The 27,322-nt window shown below is 35.2% G+C and overlaps 1 protein-coding gene across 1 annotated transcript in view; it reads right to left on the bottom strand.

The window, feature by feature from the left end:
* Positions 1-27,322, bottom strand: part of Adk (adenosine kinase) — a 449,321-nt gene that overhangs the window by 247,995 nt on the left and 174,004 nt on the right. The window contains exon 5 of the mRNA XM_033766515.1: positions 1,236-1,408. Coding sequence (XP_033622406.1) covers positions 1,236-1,408 — 173 coding nt within the window. The remainder of the gene's footprint in view (positions 1-1,235; positions 1,409-27,322) is intronic.

Below are 27,322 nucleotides of genomic sequence, written 5' to 3' on the forward strand. Positions count from 1 at the left end.
GTACCTGCAGATTAAAGTTCCTTTTAGGAAAACCAAAAAGGGCAAAAGTCTAAATAAATATATTTCAGTATCTGAATAATGACTGGCTTAATTTATTGAAATCTTAATATCATAAATGTTCTCATACATAAAAAACAAAGTTAAAGGAAAGGTGTGCTGCCTTAATTATCTTTGAAAGTTACAATTATTTGATGACTAATCTCCATATCAGTACCCAGAATAGTACCAAATATCTAACTGTCTGTCTGTCTATGTATCTATCTATCTATCTGCTATCTATTTTTCCATCTGCCTGTCTATCTGCTGGAGTTCAAAATAGAGGGCGTGAAAAGGGGGGCGCTAAGTGTCTGGATTTTAAAAAAGGAGGGAAAGAAAGAAATGAGAAGGCGACAAGGAATAGAGAAGACAAAATATTTCAAACTTATAATTTCTAGTGAATCACTATCTAAAAAGAGATAATCTCTGATGATCTTACCAGATATTCTAGTTAAAAAAGCTATTTTGTTTGTCCTTTGCAAAGGAGAAAAAAGTCTATGCGGTATTAGTGGTACATGTACATACTCAGGGGGCATACCTGCATGTAGCTACAAAAGAACAAAAGAATAAATAGCACCAATACATGGAAGGTCCTGAGAGATACAAATTCACATGAAGAAGAACATTCTACTCAGCAAAGCTGTATAAAAATATATTTAGTTGTTTCTTGAGTGGTGCATTACCCATGACTAAAGTTGTTTAAAATGGAAGGATGCCTATCTGGGAGAAGTGTTTTAGATAATCTCATTAATAAGACTTGATTTACTTAATCCATGAAATTTAATTTCATGTTTTATATATGTAAAATGCACACACACATGCATGCACAGACTTCAATATTCCAATATCACGTTATGGTGAAAAGACCAATTTTTCTAATACAATTTTACAAAACAATTACCGATACAGTAAGACAATGAACAAAGAAATTTATTTTCCTGAACCTAATTATAAATGGTAGACAGAGACTAGAGACTACAATCTAAAACTTTGATTCCACTATCCCAAATGAATTCAACAGCAAGTTTAACAAAAGTAAATTGAAAAAACACAGAAAAAAATGATATAAAGAACTTATTAAACATTAAGGTGATTGTGAGCCTGGAGTCTAAATCCCAAATTTAGACTGGAGTTCAGATGTCACAAGTGTTTACAGAGACAACTAGTTCAGTGCTTCCCTCCGAGCTACACCAACCTACCTGTTGTCACCAGTGATGCACGCGGCACAAGTTCCTGTCGGCTGTTCGTTCTGTTCATAGTAATGCGCATCCACATGGGCTTCAGCAGCTTTTCTTTTCAGGATCTCTCCAAATTTATCGATCCCAATGCACCCGAAAAATGTTGCTGCTTTGTGTGGCTGCTGAATCATCCACTGAAAACAGGAACAAATAATTTAACGGGCAAGAAAAGCAGTAAACATAGCTAGCTCAGAGTTCTGACATGGATAGTGGCACAAAAGAGATGCTTTGTGAGAAATGAGCTGCTGTGAATGGAATTTCAATTCTGTAACTACTGCTTATGATAACACACTGGACAATACCTACCATGCAAAATCTAATTTTGCTACACTGGAAGAAGAGCATGACGACTAAGGACACAGATGTGAAAGGCATACATACAGACCTTAAGTCAACTGCTGGCATGATATAGGAAAATAACAGCAAGTGACAATATAAGCAGTACAGTATTGTCAGAAAATGCCCTGGCTCTACTGTGGACACTATCTTGTTTCAATCTTGCCTGTGGCACTTACTAGTTGTATGAGTAAGAATATCCCACTTCTATGCCTCGCTTTATATGTCTGGAAAATGGGGATATAATTATGAAATACCCATGAGAATATTGAAGATTAATTGAAATGATAAAAGCTAAATGTATAGTCACTGCTGAGCATAGTATCCAATACATAGTAAAGAACATATATTAGCTGTTATCAGGAAATAAATGAATTGAGATACCGCCAATACAAATCAATGAATGCATATACAAAATCAATCATACAATGATTACAAAATGGATAAATAGCAGAAATATTCTGCAGGGAGGGAAGGGAGGGGAGGAGAGAAGACAGAGAGAGGGAGAAAGGGGGAGAAGGACAGAGAGACAGAGAGAAAGAGAGAGAGAGGGAGGGAGGGAGGGAAGGAAAGAGACACTAGGGATATGGCTCAGTGTGAAGGTCCTGGGTTCAATCCCCAGTACTGCTCCTTTAACTCCTCTTCAAACTGCAATGTGTCACCAACATTTAACCGAAGGGTTTCTTATCATTTAGACATTTAATCAATAAACATTAAATGCATGTCTACAGATGACAGAAAGATGAAAATGAAAATGATCCTAATATAATGTCACATCAGAGTCACCAGGAAAGCAATCCAACCTCTTCATAACCTGGATTATGTGCCTTTTAGTTAAAATAAGGTACTCAGCTTCCTTTTGTTTATATATTAATAGTGCACCCTTTAAAGCCTGTTTAATTTCTGCTCTGGCTCTCAGGTGAATCAGGGCCTAGAATCATCTTTGTGCTGTAGACACTAGAAAAACCAAAATGAAATAACTACAGAATTTTCAGACAGTGGATAACAGGCAGGGCAGGACTGTGATCTCTGACAGAAAGAAAACCCTGACACTGTGCAGGCTCCACCAGGAGGCAACTTCCAGGCAGTGGTGTAGAAAAGCAGCAGCCTAATAGAGGTCGGCATTCTCACTGAAATGAGGGGACAGAGGTAAGGAGTAGGACATCCAGGACACTAGGAATTATGAAAAGGAATTCTGGAGAGGAATTTATCTTTGGAGCTCAAATTTATCTTTGTGGGGTTAGCAGGATACAGCCTGCTTAATATATGAAACAGCAAAGAATCTACATAAATCCTCTAGAATAAAAAAGAGAGTTGAGGTCTCAGGATTCCAGATTAATATAAAGAAGAGTTGAAAATAAAAATATTTTTAAAATGGCAGCAAAAAGCTGGGATTTAGCTCAGCGCCTGCCTTGTAAGCAATTGAAGCAATTGAATTGAATTCAATTCCCAGTACTGAAAAAAAACAAAAACAAACAAACAAAAAAACCCATCAAAAATTATATAGGGAAAAATTTAAGCAAATACATGAAAGAATTCAACATAGGACCGTTTTGAGGGAAAAAAATCTTTATAATTGGAGAGCTATACTATATATATGGACTAAAAAACCCACTATTTAAAAATGTTTTGGTTTTAAAGTTTTTTGTTGTTGTTTTTGTTTTATTGAGACAGGGCCTCACTATGTAGTTGAGATTGACCTGGAACTCACTATGCAGCCCAGGGTGGTCTTGAACTCATAGTGATCCTCCTGCCTCAGCCTCCTGAGTGGATATTTTTATTTTGAATTGACATAGTACTTGTAATATTTATGAGCTTCACAATCTTTAGATATTAACTCTTAAATTGATCCACAGATTCAATTAAATCCAAATCAAAATTTCAATAGGATCTTTGAGGATATTAAAAATCTAATTCCAGGACTGGGGATTTAGCTCAGTGGTTCGGTGGCCTGCCTTGCAAACACAAGGACCCGAGTACAATCCCCGGTACCAAAAAAAAAAAAAAAAAAAAAAAAAAAAAAAAAATCACAAAAAAAAAAAAAAAAAAAAAAAAAAAAAAAAACTAATTCCACAATTAATAGTATAAAGGAAATAGAATAGTCCAAAGTTAGGAGGAGGTAAGGCTTTATGAGAGAAACTAATGTTATTAAACTCCAATTTCTTCAAATATAAAATATGGGTAACATAACCTATGATCTTGTAAGGATGGAGTAAGAATCAGAACTAGACTAACAAGAAATAACTTGTCATTCAGCTTAGTAGATAACACTTATTATATTTGGATCACTTTTCTACAGAGAATGAAAGAACTTTATGTAACTATTCTTCACTGAAGATAGGAAAACTAGAGACATAATTGGTAACTTTGAATAAATGAATTAGTTTAATTCAAAGTAATAGAAATTGTACACACAGATTGTTACTAGATAACACTGAGAAGATTAATTATTCATGAGGGAATCAGAAAAGGCTTCTGGAGGTATATGACATTATCAACTGCTCTCTGAAGGATAAGTATGATTGATCAAAAATGACTAAGTCTAAGAAAAAAAGGCAGAGGCACACAGCATAGCATACATTTCCTTTCCTGTTTTAAGAATTATACTATAGTGCCTCTAAGGCAAAAGAAATTGCATTTGCAAAGTAGTTAGTTCCTATCTGAAGTATTTATTGAGTAGCAATTTAGTGCTTACTGAGCAAACACAAAAAAGCCCAAATTTTGGAATCAGAGTGATTACTACTCTCAATTCTGGTTCCAACTTTAATTTTCATAAAGAAACTGCCAGAAATCCACTTTTGCAAATTACATTTCATGCCACAGAAAGAAATGTAGCAATATGATAGTAAAACTAAGTTATCTGAAGCTAGAGGTTCATGTTATGTGGGTATAAGTCACTGTGTCTCACCTGAAAATGTACATGCCTTATGGACTCCCTGCGGTTTGCCAAAGCATTGCAAGGGCCCCCAGGAATGCAAAGGCTGGGAAACAACAGTGTAGAGTTAATAAAAACAAAGAAAAGAAAAATAAAAGCAATCAGGGGTACAGTGATAGAGCAACTGCGCAGGGAGAAAGAACCTAACAGGAAAGGTAAGCCTAGGACAGAAAATTAAACTTCATTTTAAGAAATTTGGGCAGCATTCTGTAGGTAGAAAGAAGCATACGAAGTTTTCTGAACAAGACTGAAATTATAAGAAACAATGCCTATTAAGAGAATCAGGAAAAAAATTACAACTGAATTTAAATAGGTACTGAATAAATGAGATAGTATGTTTCACACTGATTTTTTTTTACATATGAAAAGATTTGTACTAATATACATATATATTTTTTTGGGGGGGGTACCGGGGATTGAACTCAGGTACTTGCGCTTGCAAGGCAGGCCACCGAACCACTGAGCTAAATCCCTGGCCCTGATTTCCACTAATATTGACTTCATCTTCCAGAAGAATAATCTCTTCATTACCTAAATAAATTATTAAGGATAATGTATCTGTCAATGATACCAAAGACCCAGTAACTTCTAAGATAATGCCATACACATTAATTTGATTCACAACTGAATGGTGAAGAATGGCACCTAAATAGTAAAATGGCACGCAAGACAAGCCAAAGACAGGGAACTTGACACCAGGAAATCCAATGAGGCATTTTAGGGAAACTGTGAAGCACAACTAAAAGAAATGAAATGTCAAAACTTGGAAATAGCAACAAGCACACAGCAAAGGTTGATGAGGAAATCAAAACTGAAGTAGAATGACTAGAAAAACAGTATCTATCACACTGCATGTCAAACCTGTGGTCTATCTTTTACAAGTATTATATTGAAATACTTTTTAAAGGTTAGTTTTCTTACTTGTATACATCAACTGCACTTTCTATGTGGCCCCCCAAAATTCCTCATCACTCAAATAAATGGTGGGGGGCACAGGCTGGACATACCTGAGAGTCTATCTTTTTTTTCAATGTTACATCCCCTTCCTCATTAAACAATTCAATTTCCTTTGTTGCCAAGGATCCTATTAATAAAGGTCTCTAAACAATCCTATTATCCGAAACAATGGTTCGTGTGTGTGTGTGTGTGTGTGTGTGTGCGCGCACGCGCGCACACATAATATTTATATGAACCTTTTTCTTAGAACAGACCTTGGGAAATATGCATAGTAGAAAAAAAACATACATTTTAGACTTAGATGTATACAAACTCATCTAGCCACGTGCTGCCAAATAACCTACTCCATCACAAATTGTTTACTGCAGAAATACTGCAAAGGTAATACAAGAAAAATACTTATGGCGGTTTTTACAGAATACTGATGATGCTAAAGAGGGTACTGGAAGAAACAACTGAGACAAGATGTCTTGTCTTCATCCAAATCACTCTATTAATATTTTCGATCACCTACTATTTGACATTATTGTAATTAGTAGTGGATAAAGTAGCTTCTCTGTAGGCTTCTTTCTTCTCTTCCTCTCTTAGTGTTCCTCAGGTCTAGATCTAAGAATTTCCTGTTGTCTATACAAAGCACTTTTCTAGATCTGATCTAATCTAATCCCGTGATTTTAATTACCATCCGCATGCTCAGCCCCTTCACCTCTAATTTCAGTTTAGACTAGTCATAGAAGACTGACCTGAATATCCAAATACCTCACTGAACCTTACTCTTCCTAGTTAAGCAACACATTTCTGCTTCAATTTCCATTATCACCACTTGGATCCAGGCAGGCATTTCCTCTCAATTAGCACTACTGCAAAAGCTCCTTTTAAATTTTTAAAGGTGAAATATATTCATATAACATAAAATCCGCTACTTTAAACTACTTAGTTGAGTTCGGTTCCTTATATAGACACAGTTGTGCAACCACTACCACTAACTCCTGGATATTTCCATTATTTCAAGAAGAGATCTGTACCCATTACCAGTTACTTCCCTTTCTCCCTATACCTGCCCACCATGTATAAAAGCTTCCTAGCTTACTTTCATGCACTCAGATTTGTTTTCCTCCAATTCATTCCATTTTGGGTGATCTTCCTAAACTGTCCAAAAGTTACTCAAATCTCTTCTGCAAAGTTCAAACATAAGTCACTTTTTGATGGAAGCACCAGTTGTTGCTCTGAATTCAACCTAAGGTAGGAAGTGTCTTTTTTTTTTGAGACAGGGTATTGCTGTGTAGTTCAGACTGGCCTTGGACTCAAGGCCTACCTCATCCTCCCAAGTGCTAGGGTTACAGGCATGTGAAACAGGCCGGCCTTTGGGAACCTTCTTGAATATAATGCTCCAGTATTTCACTGTTTCCTGTTTTTTCTAGGTTCTTTTTTAGGCTTTACATCCAAATTTCATAGGTAGGCTCTTCTTGAGTGTTAAGACTAGATGTTCATATTCCATACTGCCATGGCAAATGATGTCATTCCTATCAAAATTTTAGCTCAGTGGTACTGTGCCTGCCTCAAAAGCACAAGGTCCTGAGTTCAATCCCCAGTTCTGCGAAAACAAAACAAAACAACAGCAACAACAAGAGTGTCTTCTGCATTCTATGCACTTAGCATATATTGTGCCAGTGAATGAACAGGAAAGCCATAGTACTCTCTCCAGAAAGCTTTGCATTTAAGGATATATAACAACTCCAGTCAAAAGTGTATTAGTGTTTATTATGCGAGATGTACATATATAGTAGCAGCTGTTGCAGCAACTGTTCAGACACTGAGGAGTGGCCAAAAAGACTTTCTAAGAGAAACATGAGAAAGTATCCGAGCTGACATTTAACTATCACAGGTAAGGGCACACTATAGCCAAACTCTGCTACTCACTGAATATTTTAAGATGAAGGAATCTTGAGAAACAGAAAGGCAAGAAGGACTCTTTTCATTCCTCCCACACAGGAAAGGTGCTGTCCTAATTCCTGGAACAAATAAATACCCTGGTCTCTTAAGACAGAGGGACACTGAGACGCATCTAAACAGAGAGGCCTTGGTTAAGTTTCCCCTAGTTTACTACTTTTAGTGCATATCTCCCCAGTCTTCATCAAAGCGAGTTAGTACAAAATACACAGTTTTAACTGCTTCTTCAGTCTTCACTTCCTTTAGAGCCTCCTATCACACAAAACCTACAATGTATAAATACATTACAAATAAATTTATACATTATCCTTTTGTTAATCCATCTCTTGTAAGAGGGGCTCCAGATGGGAATTTAGAAAGAATAGGAAGCTGGATGTGGTGGTGCATGCCTGTAATCCCAGCACTCTGAAAGGCAGAGGCAGAAGGACTGCAAGTTTGAGCCAAGCCTGGGCAACTTAAGCAAGACCCTGTCTCAAAATAAAAAATATCAGGGGATGTGGCTCACTATGAAGGTACTATATTCAATCTACAATTAAAAAGGGGGGGCAGGATTTAGCTCAATGGTTCCAACACCTGCCTCACATGCATAAGGGCCCAAGTTTGAACCCTGGTACCAAAACAAAAAACAAACAAACAAAAAAACTATAAACAAGAACTAGGGGACATATGGGTTTTGATTGAAACAGCTAATTTTCAAGGGAGAAGGAAGAGAAAGAAAATACGAGAACAGAGGGGAGGGAGAGAGACTGTTGGAATTAGGGAACCAAAATTAAAAGTACATTTCAGAGTTCTAAAGAGGATTTGATACTTTTAAATACAAAGATGGTAAGAAATCTTAGAACCAAAGTGTGTTATCTCTTCTTTAAATCTGTATTGTAAAAATACATTATTTTCAGGCTGGGTATTTAGCTCAGTAGTTCCTCAGCCTGCCTTGAAAGCACAAGGACATGAATTCGATCCCCGGTACAAAAAAAAAAAGTACATTATTTTCTAACGCCCACCAAAAAGTATACTTACATATATTCTATTTGGGGATGTCATCATAAAGGTTAAAGGTTCAGTATAAAACCTGGCATGAGGATGGCACAGAATAAATTTTAATTATTATGATTGCTATGACTGTATTATAATTATTGCATCAGTATCAATATTGTTACTACATTTCTGAGGTAAACTGAAACATGCCTAGACTATTGAAAAGGAATGTGAATTTGGTTTTCTAAGATTTATAGCTTGCCCGAAGTCCATAGCTCTCTACCATGGCAAGTTATGTATAAAGGGAAGGAGAAACTGATGAACTTCCTGAAACTGTAAAAAAACAGATTTATTATTCAGAAGAGGATTCACAGATTTCATCAGATTGCTAAAAGAGTGTAGGCCATCCATGCCAAGCAGTGTGGAGGGACAGTACAGGTAGAACACAGATACATCCACAGGGAGGCCTTTTTTCCTTTTAAGCAGTACAGCAATAAAGCTATAGGTCTGCATCAAATTAATAAGAAAATCACTTTGTCTAAAGATATTTAACTGAGTATTAAAACAGTGTATAAGTGATGGTTTGCCAAAACCTCTATTATCTGAAACTTTCACTGAATTAATTTTTTAAGATTAACAAAAATAGGTAGACTGGATTTATCTCTAAAGAGCTCCAAAATTAGGTGATAAGAAATTACACAGTACCTGGTACTGTGTTATAACAGGCTTCACATTTTTATTAAAAGCCTTAAAGCATCAAGATTGCTAACAAATGGACAATATAGATCCTATTTCTATGTTCTAAGTTATAAAAAAAACTGCTCATTATTTGCTTTTAATTTCTTATTTATGAATAAAGATGTTAGGTCTTTCTTTTAAGTTGGAATACACAAGGATCTCTTAAGGACAAATCAGGTCTTTCAAAAAAAGTCTTCAAGGTCTGGGGATTTAGTTCAGATGATGTTTCAGCCTGCCTCACAAGTGCCTGAGTTCAATCCCCAGTACCAAAAAAACAAAAGTCTTCAGAGTCAGACTTCAGTACAGTAATTTCACAACATAAACAAAACTTTCTTTGCACAGTAAAATTATGTTGTACATATACATAAAGGTACACTCAACCTCACATTAACAGAGATGGTAGTAATACCTGCTCTGGAATATACAGACGTTTTCATCCATCTACATCTTTATCATAATTTAAAATCATATTATCATTTTTCCCCAACATTTCCAACACCTTTCTCTACTAATGTAAGAAAATTTGTGTTAAAGAAGTATAAATCACAGACATGGCCAAAACATACTATTATTGGCCAAAACATACTCTTATTAGCAAAACATGAGTTAGAAACAACCAAGTTAAATTTAACTGAGTTAAATTTGTTACTCTAGAGTACTTGGTACTTAATCCAATTATTGGATTAGTGCTTTATCTGCTATGTCATCTCATTTAATCTGAACCACCAAGATGAAGTGGGTGCTGTACTTTCATTATAATTTACAGGTGGAAGTCATAGTGAGTGGTTTGATAGCAGATTGAGTCTGTATGATTTGAGAAAGAGTCTCTTAATCATTATTTAAGATAGAAGAATGAAAGGCAAGCAAAGAAAAGCATTATGGAAGGACTACGGGCAGACCTGTGGCACAGATCCGGTGTGGAAAGGTGTAACTGTGTGACCTTGTACAAGAAATCTCTCTAGCTATCATTGTTCTTAATAGTTGTGTCAGGAAATTACAGTGATGTCCCTAGCATGGTGGCACATGTCTGTTAATTTCAGCACTCTGGAGGCTGAGGCATGAGGACTGCCATGAGTTCGCCGCCAGCCTGAGATGCACAGTGAGACCCTGTCTCAGAAAAACAAAACAAAACAAAAAAGTTATAGAGTATGTTTTAAGAGATCTAGTCTAGCCACAGAAAAATATTTTGCGTGTGAAACAAAAAAAGAATCATAGAAGTTTATTGTGGAAAACTAAAACAGGAACTGAAAGCTGAGGAAAGGAAGAAATTTTTAGAGAAAAATCAGTGCTCTTTTGAGGTAAGGCTATCACTCAGATGCATCTGCCCAGAAATTCGACAAAATCCAAAGAGAAGCATGCCAACTTAAAACCAAAAAGCAGAAGAATTGAGAAAAGTCCTCCTCCTTTACTGTTTCTAGTATACACTTTATAAAAATCAAAAATCCTTCAAGGCAGTAAACATCTGCGATGAACACCTATCAGCAGCAACATCAAAAGCATAAGGCAAAGGTCAAGTCAAAGTTTATTGACAGTGATGAACTATGACAGCCTCTATTAAATTACCCCTTCCTTCAAGGTGTATTTGATCAAAGCAGCAAAGACATTTTCACTCAGTCACATAACAAGCTATTTGTTGAGATTGAAACATCTGGTCACTATCTCCTAACACTGCAATTTCATGCACAGTTAGCATTAGGGCACATTTCTTCTCGTCTTCTTACAGGGTCCATAAGAGTGGCACATATGGCTGATCATTTCATTCAAAAAGGATTCAATTCAAGGCACTGCACACAATCGTCTGTGCTTTATGGTGTTTTAAGTCTACTTGCCATCGTTTTCCATCATCATTGCTGACTGCTGTTCTCTTCTACTATAAAAGCCTGCAAATATGACAGAGTACTTAAAGCTTAACAGCTTTCCTCTACTGGAGTTAGAAAGCATTTAAGGTAAAGGAATCTATAAAGTGGCAGGTCATTTTCCATTGTCAAGAATGCCCACTGCATTAAACTATTTATCATTTTATTTACGGTTTAACAAAGATCTAGTACATATCAGAGAATAATTTTTAATGTGAAACCAAATGCTTAACCATCTGCATGGTTGAGCTGTGAAAGTATATTCAATTGGCTGTAATTTTAAGCTACAATAAACAATTTGAAAACAAGGTCATAGAAATATTTTTAAACTTGATTAACAGAGTTCAGAATTTTAAAAAATTTGTTGAAGAACAATTCTATACTAGAGAAAATAGAGATGCTACAATTTTATCAATTTCATATGCTGAAAAATTTCCAGTTGAAATTCATGCATTTGTTGTCATGGTAACAAGAACCTTTCCTGAAAGGCTTACAATAGTAAACCTGAACTCACACCATAGATTTCTCTTTTTTTCTTCCTTTGGGATAATAGCTTTAAGGGAAAATGGGTGGGGTGCGGAATATTTTGAAAGCTACTGTTTTATATTTCCTTTGATCTATCTCTCTGACAGTATGATGGTATAAGTACAATAATCTAAAATTTAAAGATTTGTCTAGACACTAACAGCTAAGTGGATTTCAATAATAAAATACTCTTATGATAAAGAATGACTTATGACAACATGATAGTAAGCAATATACAGTGGCTGCTTAAGGAATGAATATCAAAATAACAGAGATGAACTGAAACCTAAGTTAGGTATAATGCCCCATGCTGCTACTGTAGCATATAAATACTTTATTTCTTAATCTGGTCATTAATTTTTGTCCAAGTTTGCATTCCTGTAATAGTAAAGTATCTGGTTCGTTTTCTGGACTGTACTGACTGACTACTCCGGCATGTTCCTTATGCCATAGAGATTCCAAATAAAATAATACAAGACAAAATGCAAAGCAAACAAAACCATTAAACAGGGAAATAAAATAATTATAAGAAAATGAAGGAAAAAACAAAGGGCTGAGGACAACAGGTGAGAGGAGGGAAGGAAGGAAACTGCCTTAAATAGGCCTAAGGTTATTTAGGTTGACATAATATATGTGAATAAGAAAATTAGATGAGGAATAAGTTGGGCATTTGTGAGCCTTTCCAAACCAAAGGAAGAGCCACTACAATGTTTCTGAGGCAGGGAAGACTGGCATATTAAAATAAATAACACAACAGAAGGGGTACTACAAGCTTGTAATCCCTGAACTTAGGCAGGCTGAGGTAGGAGGATCACAAGTTCCAGTCTAACCTGGACAACTTAGCAAGATTCTGTCTTGAAAAAAGAAGAAATTGGGTGGGGATGTAGATGCAGTAGAGCACCCGAGGGTTTGATCCCCAATACTGCAGGATGTGTTGTGTATGTGTTGTGGGAATGGGATGGGGAGTGTTGGACACCAATAATGCACCGAAGGAGATGGGAATAAGTTGGGAACATATGTGGTTTCTAGATCATGCAGCCCTTGTTGGTCACAGTAAGAACAAAAATTTTATTCAGAGTGGAACAGAATGTTATTGAACAGGGCCAGAGATTTAGCCCAGTAGTTCCGGCGCCTGCCTCGCAAGTGCAAGGGTCCGAGTTCAATCCCTGGTACCAAAAAAAGAATGTCATTGAACAATTTTAAAGAAATTAAATTACGCAAGATAATTGGGATCACTTTTGCTGTTGTATATAATAAAATTAGAGGAGAGGGAACATGACCAGTTAGGAGGATATTATTTATATCCAGTTCACTGCAAAAGCCTATATTAGCTCCATCCTCAAACTATTTCCAGATTTCAATCACTTTTCTTTAACTTCACTGTTACCATCCACCCAAATTACCATAATTTGTCTAGACTATTGCAATAGTTGCCTAATCTCCTTGCCTTCATTCTTGGCCCAATGCACACAAATCCATCCCTATCCTTTCAAAGTTTAAGTCAGAGCATGCCATTCCTTTGTTCAAAACTGTGAACCATTCCCCACATCACTCAATAAAAAACACAATCCTTCTAACAGTGTATAAGGCCCTATAGCCTCAAGCAACCTTCATGCCGCTCTAAACTCACCATTACTATTCTCCATTATTCTGCTCCAATCACACTGAATTCCTTGTAGGATTTTGGAACATGCCAAGAATATTCTACCTTAGCAAGCACCAATCCTTCCACTGGACCAGATTTCCCCTGGAAAGCAACGAGGTGCCTCATGCATCTCAACTTCTCAATGAACTGAGTAATACTGTAAAATGCTCCTTCTACCCCAACATTCTCAATGTCACACACTTCTATTTTTAACCCCTGTTCCTTATCATCTAATCCATTTATATAATCCATTAATTGTATTTCTTTTCTCCACAGATAAAATATAAGCTCAGTGAAAGCAGGAATTTTTTTCTATTTTGCTTACTAATGAAGTAACTAATCCACCGTATCTCATTAACAAATAAAAAAGAAATTACATTATTACCAATAAACACAAATTTACTTTGATGATATATTGATCACTACTAAAAAGGAATTTCATTATACAAGATTAACATAATATTCTAATAAATATTAGCTATTTACATGAATGAAAAATACATTATCACTAGCATTTTTAAACATTATTAGGACTGGCATAATTATCTCCTAAAATTTAAAAAGCACCAAAAATGCTAAAAGGGTGAGAGTGTAATATCACAATCTAACAACATGGAAAAACTGAAAACATTTTCTGTGTGCTAAAGGAAAGAAACTAACTGCATTTTAAGCAGTATGTGATACTGTACTGGACAAGTGGCCATTGTCTCTTTAGTGTCAACGACACTAAAAAGAAAGGGAAGGAGGATAATTATTTACTAAGAGGTACAATGTAATATTTGAATTCCTTAGATTTTCATTCAAATAAAACATAACATCATTTTCCTAACAATTATGAGAATGTAAATCAAGTGAATATGAAATAACATTAAGAAACTAATATTATGGTGAGGTTTTTTTTTTTGTTGTTGTTGTTGTTGTTGTTGTTGTTGTTGTTTTTGGTGCCAGAAAGGCAATCTGAAATATTGAAGCAGATGAAAGGATTACATACTCGGGATTTACTTCCTCTGGCAAAAAGTTGGTAATTATTGAAGTAGATAACTGTATAACAGGCACATAAGATTCACTGTGCTATTTTTTTCTTTAACTTTTGTATAGGCTTGAAATTTCTGTATAATAAAAAGTTGTGAGATAAAATGAAAATCTTGAGGTAGGCCAAAAAGAAAAATTTACTCTAAAATTGTTATATAAATGTTATCTCCAAGCTAAGTGTGCTGATGCACTCCCACAATCACAGCATGCAGAAGGCCGAGATGGGAGATCACCTGAGCTCTGGAGGCCAAAACCAGCCTTGGCAACATAGCAACATGCCATCTCAAAAAACAGAATACAAAACAAAGCTACGTGCAGTTTCTCCTCAAAGAACTTATAAATTCCAAAATGATATTTAAAAAATTCACCCATATAATTCTTAAATTTACATGAAGAATGATAAAGAAAATATACTCTCAAAAAGATGAACTTGACACCAGGAAATGTCAAGATGTATCATTTGGCAATTGTAATTGAAATAAGTTTTACCAACACACAGATCAAAAGAAATAGAGTTCAAGCAGAGAACCAAGTACCCATGGGATTATGGTATAGGATAAAGATGATATTTTATTGAGATAGAAAAGAGAGAATTATCTAGTACTTTCAGCTGGGATAAATTTATAGCCATTTTGGAGAAAAAAGATATCATTGCCTTTATATTTTAACTAAAAATATAAAAACTGTAAAATTACAAAAACACAAGTAAAGTAAATTTGGCTATTTATTCTAATAATTTTAAGACATAACAGATTTCCTAACTAATGAAAAATGCTGTTATCTTTGACTAGAACTTAAGATCACTATAACAGAGGAAGTAAGTGTGGGGGGACAGGGAAGGAAATGTCCAGCATCCTTAATAAATGAAGCTGAAAATATGAAAATCAATATTCAAGAATCAATAAGAAAAAGATTTGCAACCAGTTAGTTATCACAGAGTGGCAGTGATGATGGAGCGATTCCCACAATCAGAGGCAATGGTACATATGTAAAATACAGGGAAAGCCGCACACAGTAAGCAAGTCAGCAGTACCTGGCAATCGGAAGAGCTATTGTCATTGGCTGTCAAATCTGTATTAAAGACACTGCTACTGATGCTATTTCCTGTTCAAAGGGAGGATGTTACAAAATGTTTCCAGTAGGTCCTTTTGCAACTCTTATGGTGCTTCCTGGGTGCTTCGGCACTTCCGTGAAGGACTCTAATAAGAAATTTTTGCTTTGAGCTTCGCCATACACAAGGCATAAATAAGAGGTACCAACTATATCATACTCCAGTGTGGACTTTAAGGCCAGATGAATCAAAAGACAATCTCTCAGGCACATCTACACCTCTGGAGAGCCTACTCTTTACCCAGGCTTTATCTATTCTTGGAAAACTACACTTTTTTAAAAAATTACAGCTACGGTTTCAGTGATAATGGGTGATAAACATGTATTCTTAGCATAGTAACTGAAGAACTGAAAGTAAAAATGAAAAACCATTTTTAAAATCTCACAAGGTATTATTTTCATACACAAAGTAACAATGTCAAATACAGTGGCAAGGTATCTTTAAATCTGGCAATAAACACCTAGAAAGAATACTGGTGATTCAACTTAATTTTAATAATTAAAGCATATGGGGATTTTTTAAGAAAAAGATTTACATGCAGAGAGTTTAAGGAAAATCGGTTTAACACCTCAGTTATAATATAAAAATAAAAATGTTACTGTGCACTCACCATGGAATTGTACACTTGATAATCTAATAAAGATCCATTAGGATCCTATTAAATCTAAAAGATACCTATGAAGAAATATGTATGAGCAAAATCTTGAGTTTACAGTCTAGTAAAGGAGTCATCACAGAAACAATTAAAATGCAAGGAGTATTATAATAGAGATAGGGACAAAGTACTCTGAAAACACTAAGAAATTAGGCAAGTAATGGAAAGTTCAGAGCAAATGAAGATATGCTGGTTCTTAAAGGCTAAGAAAAACAAACCAATGTAAATGATATACAGAGAAATTTGTACATGCAAAGGCACAAAATAACCCCAGCTGCTCAGGAGGCTGAGACAGAAGGATCCCAATTCAAGGCCAGCCTAGATACCTCAGAAAGACCCTATCTCCATAAATGAATGAAAAGAGGTGAGGATGTAGCTCAGCAGTAGAGTACTTGCCTACCATGTGCATGGAGCTGAACTTAACCTCCAGTACAGCAAAAAGAAAAGGAGAGACAGAGACAGAGACAGAGACAGAGACAGAGATTGAGATAATACTGTTGTCATGGCATACTCAGGAGATTGTTGAGACATGGGTCCATAATACCGTATTTTATAAAGGACTTTCGGTTGGGATCCGGCTGCTACACGATAAAACTATATTTCAGAAAGATAATGTAACAACATAGGGAAAACTAACACCAAAATCTTAGGAGATAATTCTCCACAGATGTCTCTCATCTTTGTAGGACTCCTACAAGATTTTACTGAGGAATATTTTAAGATTTTATATAGCAAAAAGCCTTTGGAGATGAAGATATGGTGTTCTTCAGAGTAAAGATTAGGCAGGCTTCCAAGAACTGCTCTGAAGGACCAGGATTTCTCCATTGTAATACAAACTCTGAACACATCTCCCACCTGGGCTCGGGTGATGTGGAAGAAGCAGAACCAATGGAATGACGAAACTCACGCTGCCCACAAAGACTGCATTGATGCCTTCCTTTGTCTCTGACCCAGGAAGCGTTTGTCTTCTGTTAGTACCTAGGAAACTGGCAGGCTAATTTGTTAGCTTGCAAGTAGGGTAAAATACAAGGTATTTCACAGTTATTTACAAAAAGATGAGAACAACAAGGCAGAACAATGGAAGACCAATAACCAGTATTACAGGAAAGTCAGTATTACAGTATTACAGGAAAGAGAAAGTAGCTCAATGATAAGAAATCTAGGAAAGGATTCCAGAAAGACTTTTGGAGGCTCAGCTGACAAGCCCAGGCCTGAGCAGGTGTGGGAGAGAAAGTGAAGGCTGAGTGTAACTATGGCTCTAATTGGATGACTGATGGATGTTTATGATATGGATGGGGAAAGGTAATGTAGGACAGAGGAGAAACACATTGTGAAAAGCCAGACAAAGATGACATGCATTTAAACACATGGAATTCTGAGGCTGTTCGACTAGGGAAACACAGGTTTGTGGTTTACAGATAAAAGTCACAAATAGAGAAAAGCACTGAAACAGGGATTTTTAAAGGTAGTTCTGTAGCCCCCTGAAACACCATTAGAACTCATCAGGGAACCCTACAGCCAACAAAGTTTTCTCAATAATACTAGGATATTATTTGCATGTTTCACTGTGTTGACGCGATTTCACAGTGTAAGTTCAATGGTGGGTTAAGCTCATGCCTAAGGAAGAATAAAGGCAATAGAATCAAGCTACACCAGCACTGCCTGAATTCTTCATACTCCTGCACTTACACCAAAACGATGTTAATTTATTTGAAGCAGCAAAAATTCATGGAGTTTTTAAAATTTAAATACTGACCGTGAAATACATATTCTGTGTGAAAAAATGGGAAATATGAATGAAGTACAATGGTTTCCTGAGGAAAAGAACTTCTGCAGTGATATCTACATGAACTAGCTGTTTTTTTCCATGGGAAACTATTTTTATTTGAAATAATGACTGACAGACAAATGATAGTTATTCAGACTAAGACATTTGGCAGACATTTTCTTGAAAATGAAAAAAGTAAGCCTCTTGGAAAAAATGTCAGGATTTATTGCTAATAATAAAATTTGAACTTTCAAATGAAAATTATAATTGTGTAAACCTCACATTCTCCACAGTGAGAGTCTCAATACTTAACAACTATTTTTCTTGAGATTGGTAGTGATGTTGACAAATGAGGTATTTTATAACATTAGCAAGATTTGCATTATTTAATGAATGAAAATTTTGCAAGTGATTGATTTATCATGGTAAAAATACCACATATGGGCACAATGTCCATTCAAAACATTAAAAAGACTAATGGATATATACTTTATTTAATAGCTTTGTTAACTACCACACAATCATGGACTTAAATTGTGCAACTCAATGGTGTTTAGTATATGTACAGAGTTGTACAAGAATTACCACCTTAATTTAAAAATATTTTCCAATATTCCAAAAAGGAACACTTTAGTTTTAGTCATTATACCTGAAAACTCTCATTCCTACAAACTCCAGGAAAACATAAACCTATTTCTTTGTCTCTATAATATTCATATTCAGGACATTTCACAGACATACAATTATAAACTTGGTGTGTTTTTGTAATTGTCTTCTTTCATAATGTTTTCAAAATTTATGCACGTTGTGCACACCATTCCTTTTTAGTACTGGGGATCAAACTCAGGTCCTTATGCTTGCAAGGCAGGCAGTGGAACCACTGAGCTAAATCACTGGCCCCACACACCATTCCTTTTTTATAACCAAATAATAGTCTATTACATATATACTCCAAATTTTATTTATTCATTTGCTGACGGACATGGATTATTCCTACTCATAGGCTATTATGAATAATGATACTATAAACATTTAAGCACACATTTTTTGTGTAAACATTTACTTTCATTTTTCTCATATATCTACCTAAGAGTACACTTCAAGGATAGATAATATGGCAACTCCATATTCAAATGGGAGGTATTGCCAGACTGTTTTCAAACAAAGTTGCACCATTTAGATTCCCATCAGTAATACACAAGGGTTCCAACTTCTCCATATGCTTAAAATGCTGTCATTTTAATTACAACCATCCACCTCACTGTGGTTGTGACTTCCATTGCCTTGGCAGCTAATGATGCTGAACATATTCCCATTAGCTCACTGGTCACTTGTATACCATTTTCTAGAGAAAGAAATGGCTATACCAATCTTTCACCACTTATAAATTTGGTAATTAAGCTGGGCATAGTGGTGCAAACCTATAATCCAAGCATACAGAAGGCTGAGGTAGGAGGATTGCAAGTTCAAGCACAGCCAGGCAACTTAGGGACTTAGGGAGAATCTGCCTCATAATAAAAAATAAAAAGGGCTTAGGATTTACTGTAGCTAACTAAGTGCAAAAGCTGGGTTCAATTCCCAGCATTGAAAAAAATTATTTATATTTTAGTATTGAGTTGAAATAGTTCTTTCTATATTCAAGATAAAAGAGATACGATTGAAAAAAAATTCCTCATATTTGTGAGCTGCTTTTTTACTTTATAATATTTACTTTAGTGATAAGAATTGAACTCAGTGCCTCTTGCATAGCTCCACTGCTCTACCACTGAGCTACATCCTAAAACCCAGATAAGTGCTATTAGAAGCACAAAACTTTTTAACTTGGATGAATCTACTTCATTTCTTTCTTTTTATTGCTCATGCCTTTGGAGACCATTAAATCTTTTGCCAAGTTCAAGGTCCTAAGAGTGTATCCTTAATCTTTCTCTAAGAGCGGTTTTAGCACCCACATTGAAGTCTGATTCATTTGAGTTAATCTTCTGTATGTGAGGAAAGGATTCAGCTTCATTCCTCTGCCTCTTCCATGGCATCTTGTTATCAATAGTTTACAATAAACAGGAAGACTTACTTCTGGATTCCACAATTCTACACCCGTGCTCATAATGTCCATCATTATGCCAGTACTACAACGTATTGCTCATGCCCGTAGGTTTTTAGTATATTTTTTAACTGGGATCTGAGATGATCACAAGTTTTGTTCTTTTTCAAGACTGTTTTGGGTGAACTGAGTCACAGGAACAATGCGAAATTTCTGTAATCAAGTTGGGTTTTTGACATAAAATTGTTGTAGATTCATTTAAGAAAGAAGCCATAAAAAAATCAAATCTAGGGGTATGAGGAAAAAAATCAGAACCAAGGCCTGTCATGTAAAGGTAGAAGATCCCAATGATGAACAAGAGTCTTTCTATTTATTTAGGTTTCTTTAAACCATACTGCACATGGTTTTTAGAGAATATGTTTTATACTTCTTTTATAATCGTCATTAAGTATTTTATTGTTCTTGAGATTATTTAAATGGAGTTGTTTCACAATTTTTTTTTTTGTTGTTGTTCTGGGGATCAAACACAGGCCCTTGCGCTTGCAAGGCAGGTGGTGGAACTACTGAGCTAAACCCCCAGACCCATAATTTCATTTTTGATGTGTTCATTGATATATTACAGAAATGGAATTTCCTATCTCGATATTGTATCTTTGCATCAATTTGTAATTTGCTGAGCTTGATAATTCCTTCTAATATATTTTTAGTGGACTCTTTAGTTGTTTTCATATACAAGATGATTTCATCTGCAAATAGAAGTAGTTGTTATCACCCCTCAAATATTAAAGACTGCACCCAAGGAGTAATGAGCTACATCCCCAGCTCTTTATTTTATTTTCAATACACAGTCTTGCTATGTAGCCCAGACTAGACTCAGGGTAGTAGCAAGGATTATAGGTGTGCACCAGCCTGCTCAGCTCTCTAATCAGTTTTTTTGAGGAGGGAAAGCTGTACTGGGGATTGAAAATTCAGGATATTGTGCATGCTGAGAAAGTCTATCACTGAGCTACATCCTCAGAGCTGCCTCCCACCACCAACTTCTGAGACAGGGTCTTGATAAGCAGACTAGGCTAGAATGGAACTTTTGATCCTCCTGCCTCAGCCTCCCAAGTAGTCCTGTGTCACCAGGCCCAGTGTGATAGTTTTGATTCTCTCTTTCCAATGTGGATGGCCTTTTATTCATCCATTTAAGGGGTACAATTAAATGATTTCAGATATATGCATACTTGTCCAACCATCATCATAGTCAATTTTAGAACCTTTTTGCAAAATAAAAAGAAGCCTTGTATCCATTAGCAGCTGTTTATTCATCTTCCTATCACTTCAAGCTCTAGGTTGATTTGTGAAAGTTGATGGATGATAATTTTCTCTATCCAAACACCAGAGTTGTACGACTTAGCACACACAAATTATTTCACTGTTTGTTTTTCATCATAATATATTACTTCACATGTGTTATGACTTGTGTCTATGTCCCCCCAAAGCCTCAGGCACCCGTAGGTGGGGCTTTTTCAGAGGTGGCTGAATTCACCACCAAGCTTCCTTCTGCCCATCATGAACTGTTTCTCCTCAGTGCTGCCTAGCAGCCATGCCATACTGCTATGGAGCTAGCTAATAATGGACTGAAACCTCTACAAACTGAGCTAAATAAATCTTTCCTCCTTTAACTTTCGGTGTTGGGTATTTTTTTTCAGCAATGAGAAAACTAAGACTGTGTACAAGGGATTTCATTGTGAATATTTCATCATAACGTTATTTGAAATGGAAACATCATAATCAATAAATAGTCATTAGTAAAACTATCCTGAAGTTTAACACATTTCCATAACAGTTTTTGCAAGACTATCTTGAAGTCACTTCAAAATTACTCAATGATCTTCTAAAATTTTGATCAAATATTCCTAATAATCAATTATTTTTAAATAATCTATATCTTAACCACATATATACTAAACTCATCTCCAATCATAGTCTACTGGGCCAATTTTACATCACAAGAAATTACAGAAATCTGGATACACATTGAGGCTGTACTCTTAAGTGAAATAAACAGAACACACGAGTAAATACTGAATAGTTTCTCTGGTGTGAAAACCTGAAAGTGTAAATAAGGTTCAAATGGTATAACTGATAGTGTGAAATAGGAAGAAAATGGCTAAAGGGGAAGTGGGAAGGGGAGGGGAAAGGAAATACGGGAAAAGAAAAAATGTGAAAAAAGGAAAAAATGGAAACAAAGTCTTTGTAAATAGGAAAGGGTGAAGGGGGTGAAGGAAGGGCAAGGGTATGGGGAAAAAATAAGAACCAAGATATATCATGTAAAGGTACAAGATCCCATTGATAAATGTAACTATTGTTTGCTTTAAATGTACTAATAAGCTTAATGGGAAAAAAATAAATTACAGAAATCTGACAGAAATACTCAAAAGACGTGCCCTTCTTAAATTTTGAAATGCTAACACAAAACATTAAGTCAGTCAAGTGTATTTAAAAAAGAAACAATACAGTCAAGGTTATGACTATTTAGGGTAGTTCTGCTTTTCCGAGAAATATCAACAATTGTTATCTATGACATAAAGAGAGAAATTACCTGGACCACACTCATTAACTTCTGTTCAGAGATACACAGACACTTTTAGAAACTGATTTATCTAGTGATTAAAAACTAAGTTGAGTTCAGAGAGCTCAATTTAGTTTTACATGAATATAAATTCCTTTAGCTTTTTTAACCTATGTACATTGCTGATGTACAATTAACCATTTTAATGGATTATTCTACTAGTGTTATATCTAAGAAATCCATTTGCTTAATTTCATTCAGTAATGTTTTATAGTTTCCAGAGTAATTGTTTTGCATATTTTCTGTCAGATTTACCCCCAAGTGTTTGTATTATTGATATTATAGCACACATTGCTTTTAATAAATTTTAATGTCAGGGCTGGGGTGACAGCTCAGTGGCAGAGAACCTGATTAGTATGTGCAAGGCCCTAGGGTTTGATCCCTACCTCCACAAGGTGTGAAAAATTAATTATTAAGTACTCTGTTGTTAGTATAGAAACCTATACTCACTTTAAAAATACTGCTCTTAAACCAAGTGCAGTGGCACATGTCTATAATTCCAGAATTCTGATAAACTAAGGTAGAAGGACAGCAACTTAGTGACTAAATAAGACCCAGTCTTAAAATTAGGAAAGGGCTGGAGATGTAGCTCAGTGCAAAGGCCCTGGTTCCATTCCCACTACTGCAAGACACAAAATAAAACAAAACAAACAAACAAAAAACAAAACATCTTGTATTCTGTAAATACATTCATTAGTAATAGCACTTTTTTCTAGAATCTGTGACATAATGTGCATTGGCTCCCGCTTTTCTAATCTGGACACTTTCCTTTTCTATTTTGATGGTATCGGTTAGAATATCTAATACAATGTTCAACAGAGCTGCTTAAAACAGGCATCCTTATGCTTGGCTTTAGTAGGAAAGCATTCATTCTTAAATAATTATTTTACTTCCTTTGGGGGAGTATTGAAACAGAGTCTCTCTTCACAGTCAATTCTGGCTTTGAATTTAAATATGCAGCACAGGCTGGCTTCAAACTCTTGATCCTCCTGCCTCAGTCTCCCAAGTACAGAAGCATTTAATTTTTCACCAATAAGTATGTTACTACTGGTTATACACACACACACACACATGCACGCACGCACGCACGCACACACAGAGGAGAGAAGGGTCCCTCAACACTCAATGTAGAGAGCAATTTTATGAAAAATGGATGTTACATTTTGTCAAATGCTTTTTCTGCTTCTACAGAGATGGACATATGATTTTTCTTTGTTACTGCAGATGGAGGGTAAATATTTCTTGTTTCATTTGGTCAAAAAGGAGGAACCGCAAATTCTGTCAATTTTAATGAGTGAAAAATGACTTGGCAAATGCAGTTGAGTATATAAACACATAGTTAAATAGCTGTTAAAGAATTCTAACTTTATTAATGAATTAGCAGAATCTTAGCTAAGATGGCTAACATCATTTAAACAGCTATCAATCCCCCACAACAAAATATGGGTACTACAGTCCAATATACAGTATGATGAGCAGTAGCAACATTTCAGACACATCTGAAATAGTCTAGTAAATTCAGTCAGAGTTAGAAGGTATAAATATGAAGCTCTCTAAACCAATAAATTTATCATGGTTATGTTTGAAGTAGCTGGTGTATAATACTATTAAGAGAAGGGTGATGCATTTAATATCAGTAGATTTTCTTTCTCACACTGAAAGAAATTCAGAATATTAGGATTTTTTTTTAAAAGAAAGCTTGAGAAGGTTAGTTAGGAGAGTCTCCTTAGCTCAATACAACTAAAGATTTTCTTTATTCACAATATCTACATTATCCAAAGTTACCACAAATGCAAAATACTAAACCACTGCTCCCAGGATGACAGGGTGAAATGGTTTCTGCAATCTACTTGGTCATAAAGTTTTCATCAACCCATCACCTTTCCATGCTTCTGTTTAGAGACATCTTATTGTTTTATTTGGATCCATCTATATTTATAATAGATATGAATTTACATTTGATTCATTAACACTGAACTCACAATCAACAGCACTGAAACTCATGCCTCATAATTTGTCTGTCACACATTTATGTTGTGAGGCACTGCGCGGCCTTCTTGTGCTTAGGAGCACTAGGCAGCATTATCAACACTACACTTCAGGGACATTTTAAACAGAACAATTATCAACAAAGAACAGAAAAATGCAACAAAAAAAAAGCCATTAAATTACACAACAAAAAGGACACTTGTTTATAGTATGACAGCTGAAACAAGAAGGCAAACCACTGCATTCTTGGACCTCCAATGCCAATTGCAGGTAAAGATAGTTTTTGCTGCTCAGCATAAGTTTATAAATGACAGCAAAAGCATCTTGAGTATTGATTTGGATTTACAAGTAAACTTTAGTAAGTCAATTCACAGCTACAAAATTAGTGAAAAATAAGGATATATAGATAGAGAGATAGATATATGTATATATGTCTGCCATAGTCTTTGTCAACATTTTAAGTCAGTTTTTCTTAACTGTTTCTAAGTCTCAGATTTCTTTGAGAGTCTGATAAAGGTTATATATCCTCAGGGGGAAAATATGCACACTAAAAATTATAATTTCTGTGGATTTATGGACCTCCTAATGTCCATTCCAATTGGCAATCCATGAAACATATTTTAAAATTGCCAGCTTTAAAGGTTCTAGGCCAAGAATTTTTAAATGTCTCTTGATAACTATCTTAGATTTAAAGCATTTCTGAACACTTCAAATTTTCATAATGGTCATTGCCATGCCTATCATCAACTTACATTTTCTAAATGCATAGTAGAGCAGTGATCAAGGATTACCACGCATATAGAAGGTACAGATTCACAAAGGACGAAGGATAATCACAGATTCATGCTTTTTACAGCAAAATTTTCTTGCAAAGTACCATATATTTACCCAATATCAACAGAAAAGCAAGATATAAAACAATTAAGCCTTGTTTAAATATTAAACAGTTTAATTTTGCTCCTTAAAATGCTCCAAATTTGGTATATGAACACAATGACATCTACATCAGTTTTATAATTTCACTTGGTTTTCTATATCTTAAATATCTTAAAATGTTGATTATAACTCCGTATCTCCTTAGTCTCAAAGAAGGATTTTCTTTGAAAGTGTGTCCAAAATACTTTCATATCAGATTTGCAACTGAAAAATGTTTGAGAAATACTAATAAGAAAGCAAGGAACAATTTTTTAAAAAAGAAAATAACATGAACCGATAAAACAAGAAGCAATTTGTTCACTGTTTATTACACTGAACAAAAGCTAGTTAACTGGTAAAGGAAATTATATTCCCTTTAAAATTGTACATTAGGGTATAAAGATCTGCTAAGTGGAATGTTCAATATTAAAAATTGTAAAAGGTACTGGATGTTTCAGTACAAAGATAAAAAATAATTAATGATATGTTAAGCAGAGGTCTAGAAATGCTGATAATATTCAAGTTATTACAAAGCATAATGCAGTATTAGAGAAATTCAAAGGTCAAAATATGGCTCTGCTTTGATAATTACTATACTTGGGAAGGTTAGAAGATGATTTTGGTAAATAATTTGACTATGTATTTTTCCAAAGAAGATAAACAAATGGTCAAAAAGCTCAAGAAATAATGTAGAATGTCAGTAGTCATTAGGGAAAGCAAATAAAAAATAAAATATGGTACAAACTTTATACCATGGAATTGGATATAATTTTTAAAACTGAAAAAGAAAAAACTAGTTAGTGAAAACTAAATGGAACCCTCTTATGTTCCTGGTGAAAAATGTTAATTGTTGCAGCCATTATGGGAAACAATTTGGCTGTTTCTTAAAAAGTTAAACAAGCTGGTGATTTAGCTCGGTGGTTCCGCTGTCTGCCTACCAAGTGCAAGGACCCGAGTTCAATCGCCAGTACCAAAAAAAAAAAGTTAAACACAATATTATCTTTTGATCCATCACTTACTCTCTCAGAGATATACTAAAAGAATAAAAACAGGCATTCAAAAGATGAAAACATCCCACATATTTGATGAATGGATAATAAACGTCTTCAGTGGACTTGGCAACTAAAAGGTCAGGAATGATTCCTACCAGCTGGGTTTCAGAGAGGAGGTGAAGAGAACTGACTCGTTGAGAGGGCAGGAGATATAGAAGCAGGGATTGCATTTTCAAGAAATTCAGCTAAAAGGGAATGAAGATAGATAACACAAATGTTGGAGAGATGTTGTCTTATTTTATATTGTTAAGGGAGCACATCTGTAACATCAGTGAAGATCAGGTCAAGGAAAAGATTTGAGAGTAGATTCAAGGCATGAAAGGAAACCATAGAGGAGGAACTTTCAATACAGAAAGACAGAGGGAAATACTGTACTTATTTCTCAAATACTGGATTGTGAAAAGAACATATAAGTGTCAAAAAATTATGAGAATGCAGATGCCACTGAGAATACATTTTTTTTCAGCTTTAATTGAGTTTATTGGTACATTTTAGGGATACAGTACAGTTACATTCATTGTTGGGATCATGTACCTCTACATGGCAAGTCTTGATTCTCATTTTTTCCCCTTACCTCTGCCCTCCCTTCACCCCCTCCTCCCCTCCCCATCTACAAACACTTTATTTTCATCTTTTCATTCTCTCACATTTTTTTCTTTTCCCTTTTTGTTCTTCCCCTACGTATCACACCTTCCCTACACCTTTAGCTCCTTTCCTCCCATTTCTAAATGTCAGTAATCTTATTAGAATCTTATGCATTGTTGCAGAATATTCACACCAGGGAAACTATTTGGTATTTACACATGTGGGACTTATTTATTTCACTTAGGAGTATATCTTCAATATGTATCCATTTTCCTATGAATGAATCTATTCTCTCGCTCTTTATGGCTGAGTAATATTCCATTTTATAGAAAAACCACAACTTCTTTATCCAGTTTCCAACGGATGGGCAAA

The sequence above is a fragment of the Fukomys damarensis genome, unplaced genomic scaffold (genome assembly GCF_012274545.1).
Source record: "Fukomys damarensis isolate Sample0158 unplaced genomic scaffold, DMR_v1.0_HiC HiC_scaffold_20, whole genome shotgun sequence".
Classification (NCBI taxonomy): Eukaryota; Metazoa; Chordata; class Mammalia; order Rodentia; family Bathyergidae; genus Fukomys; species Fukomys damarensis.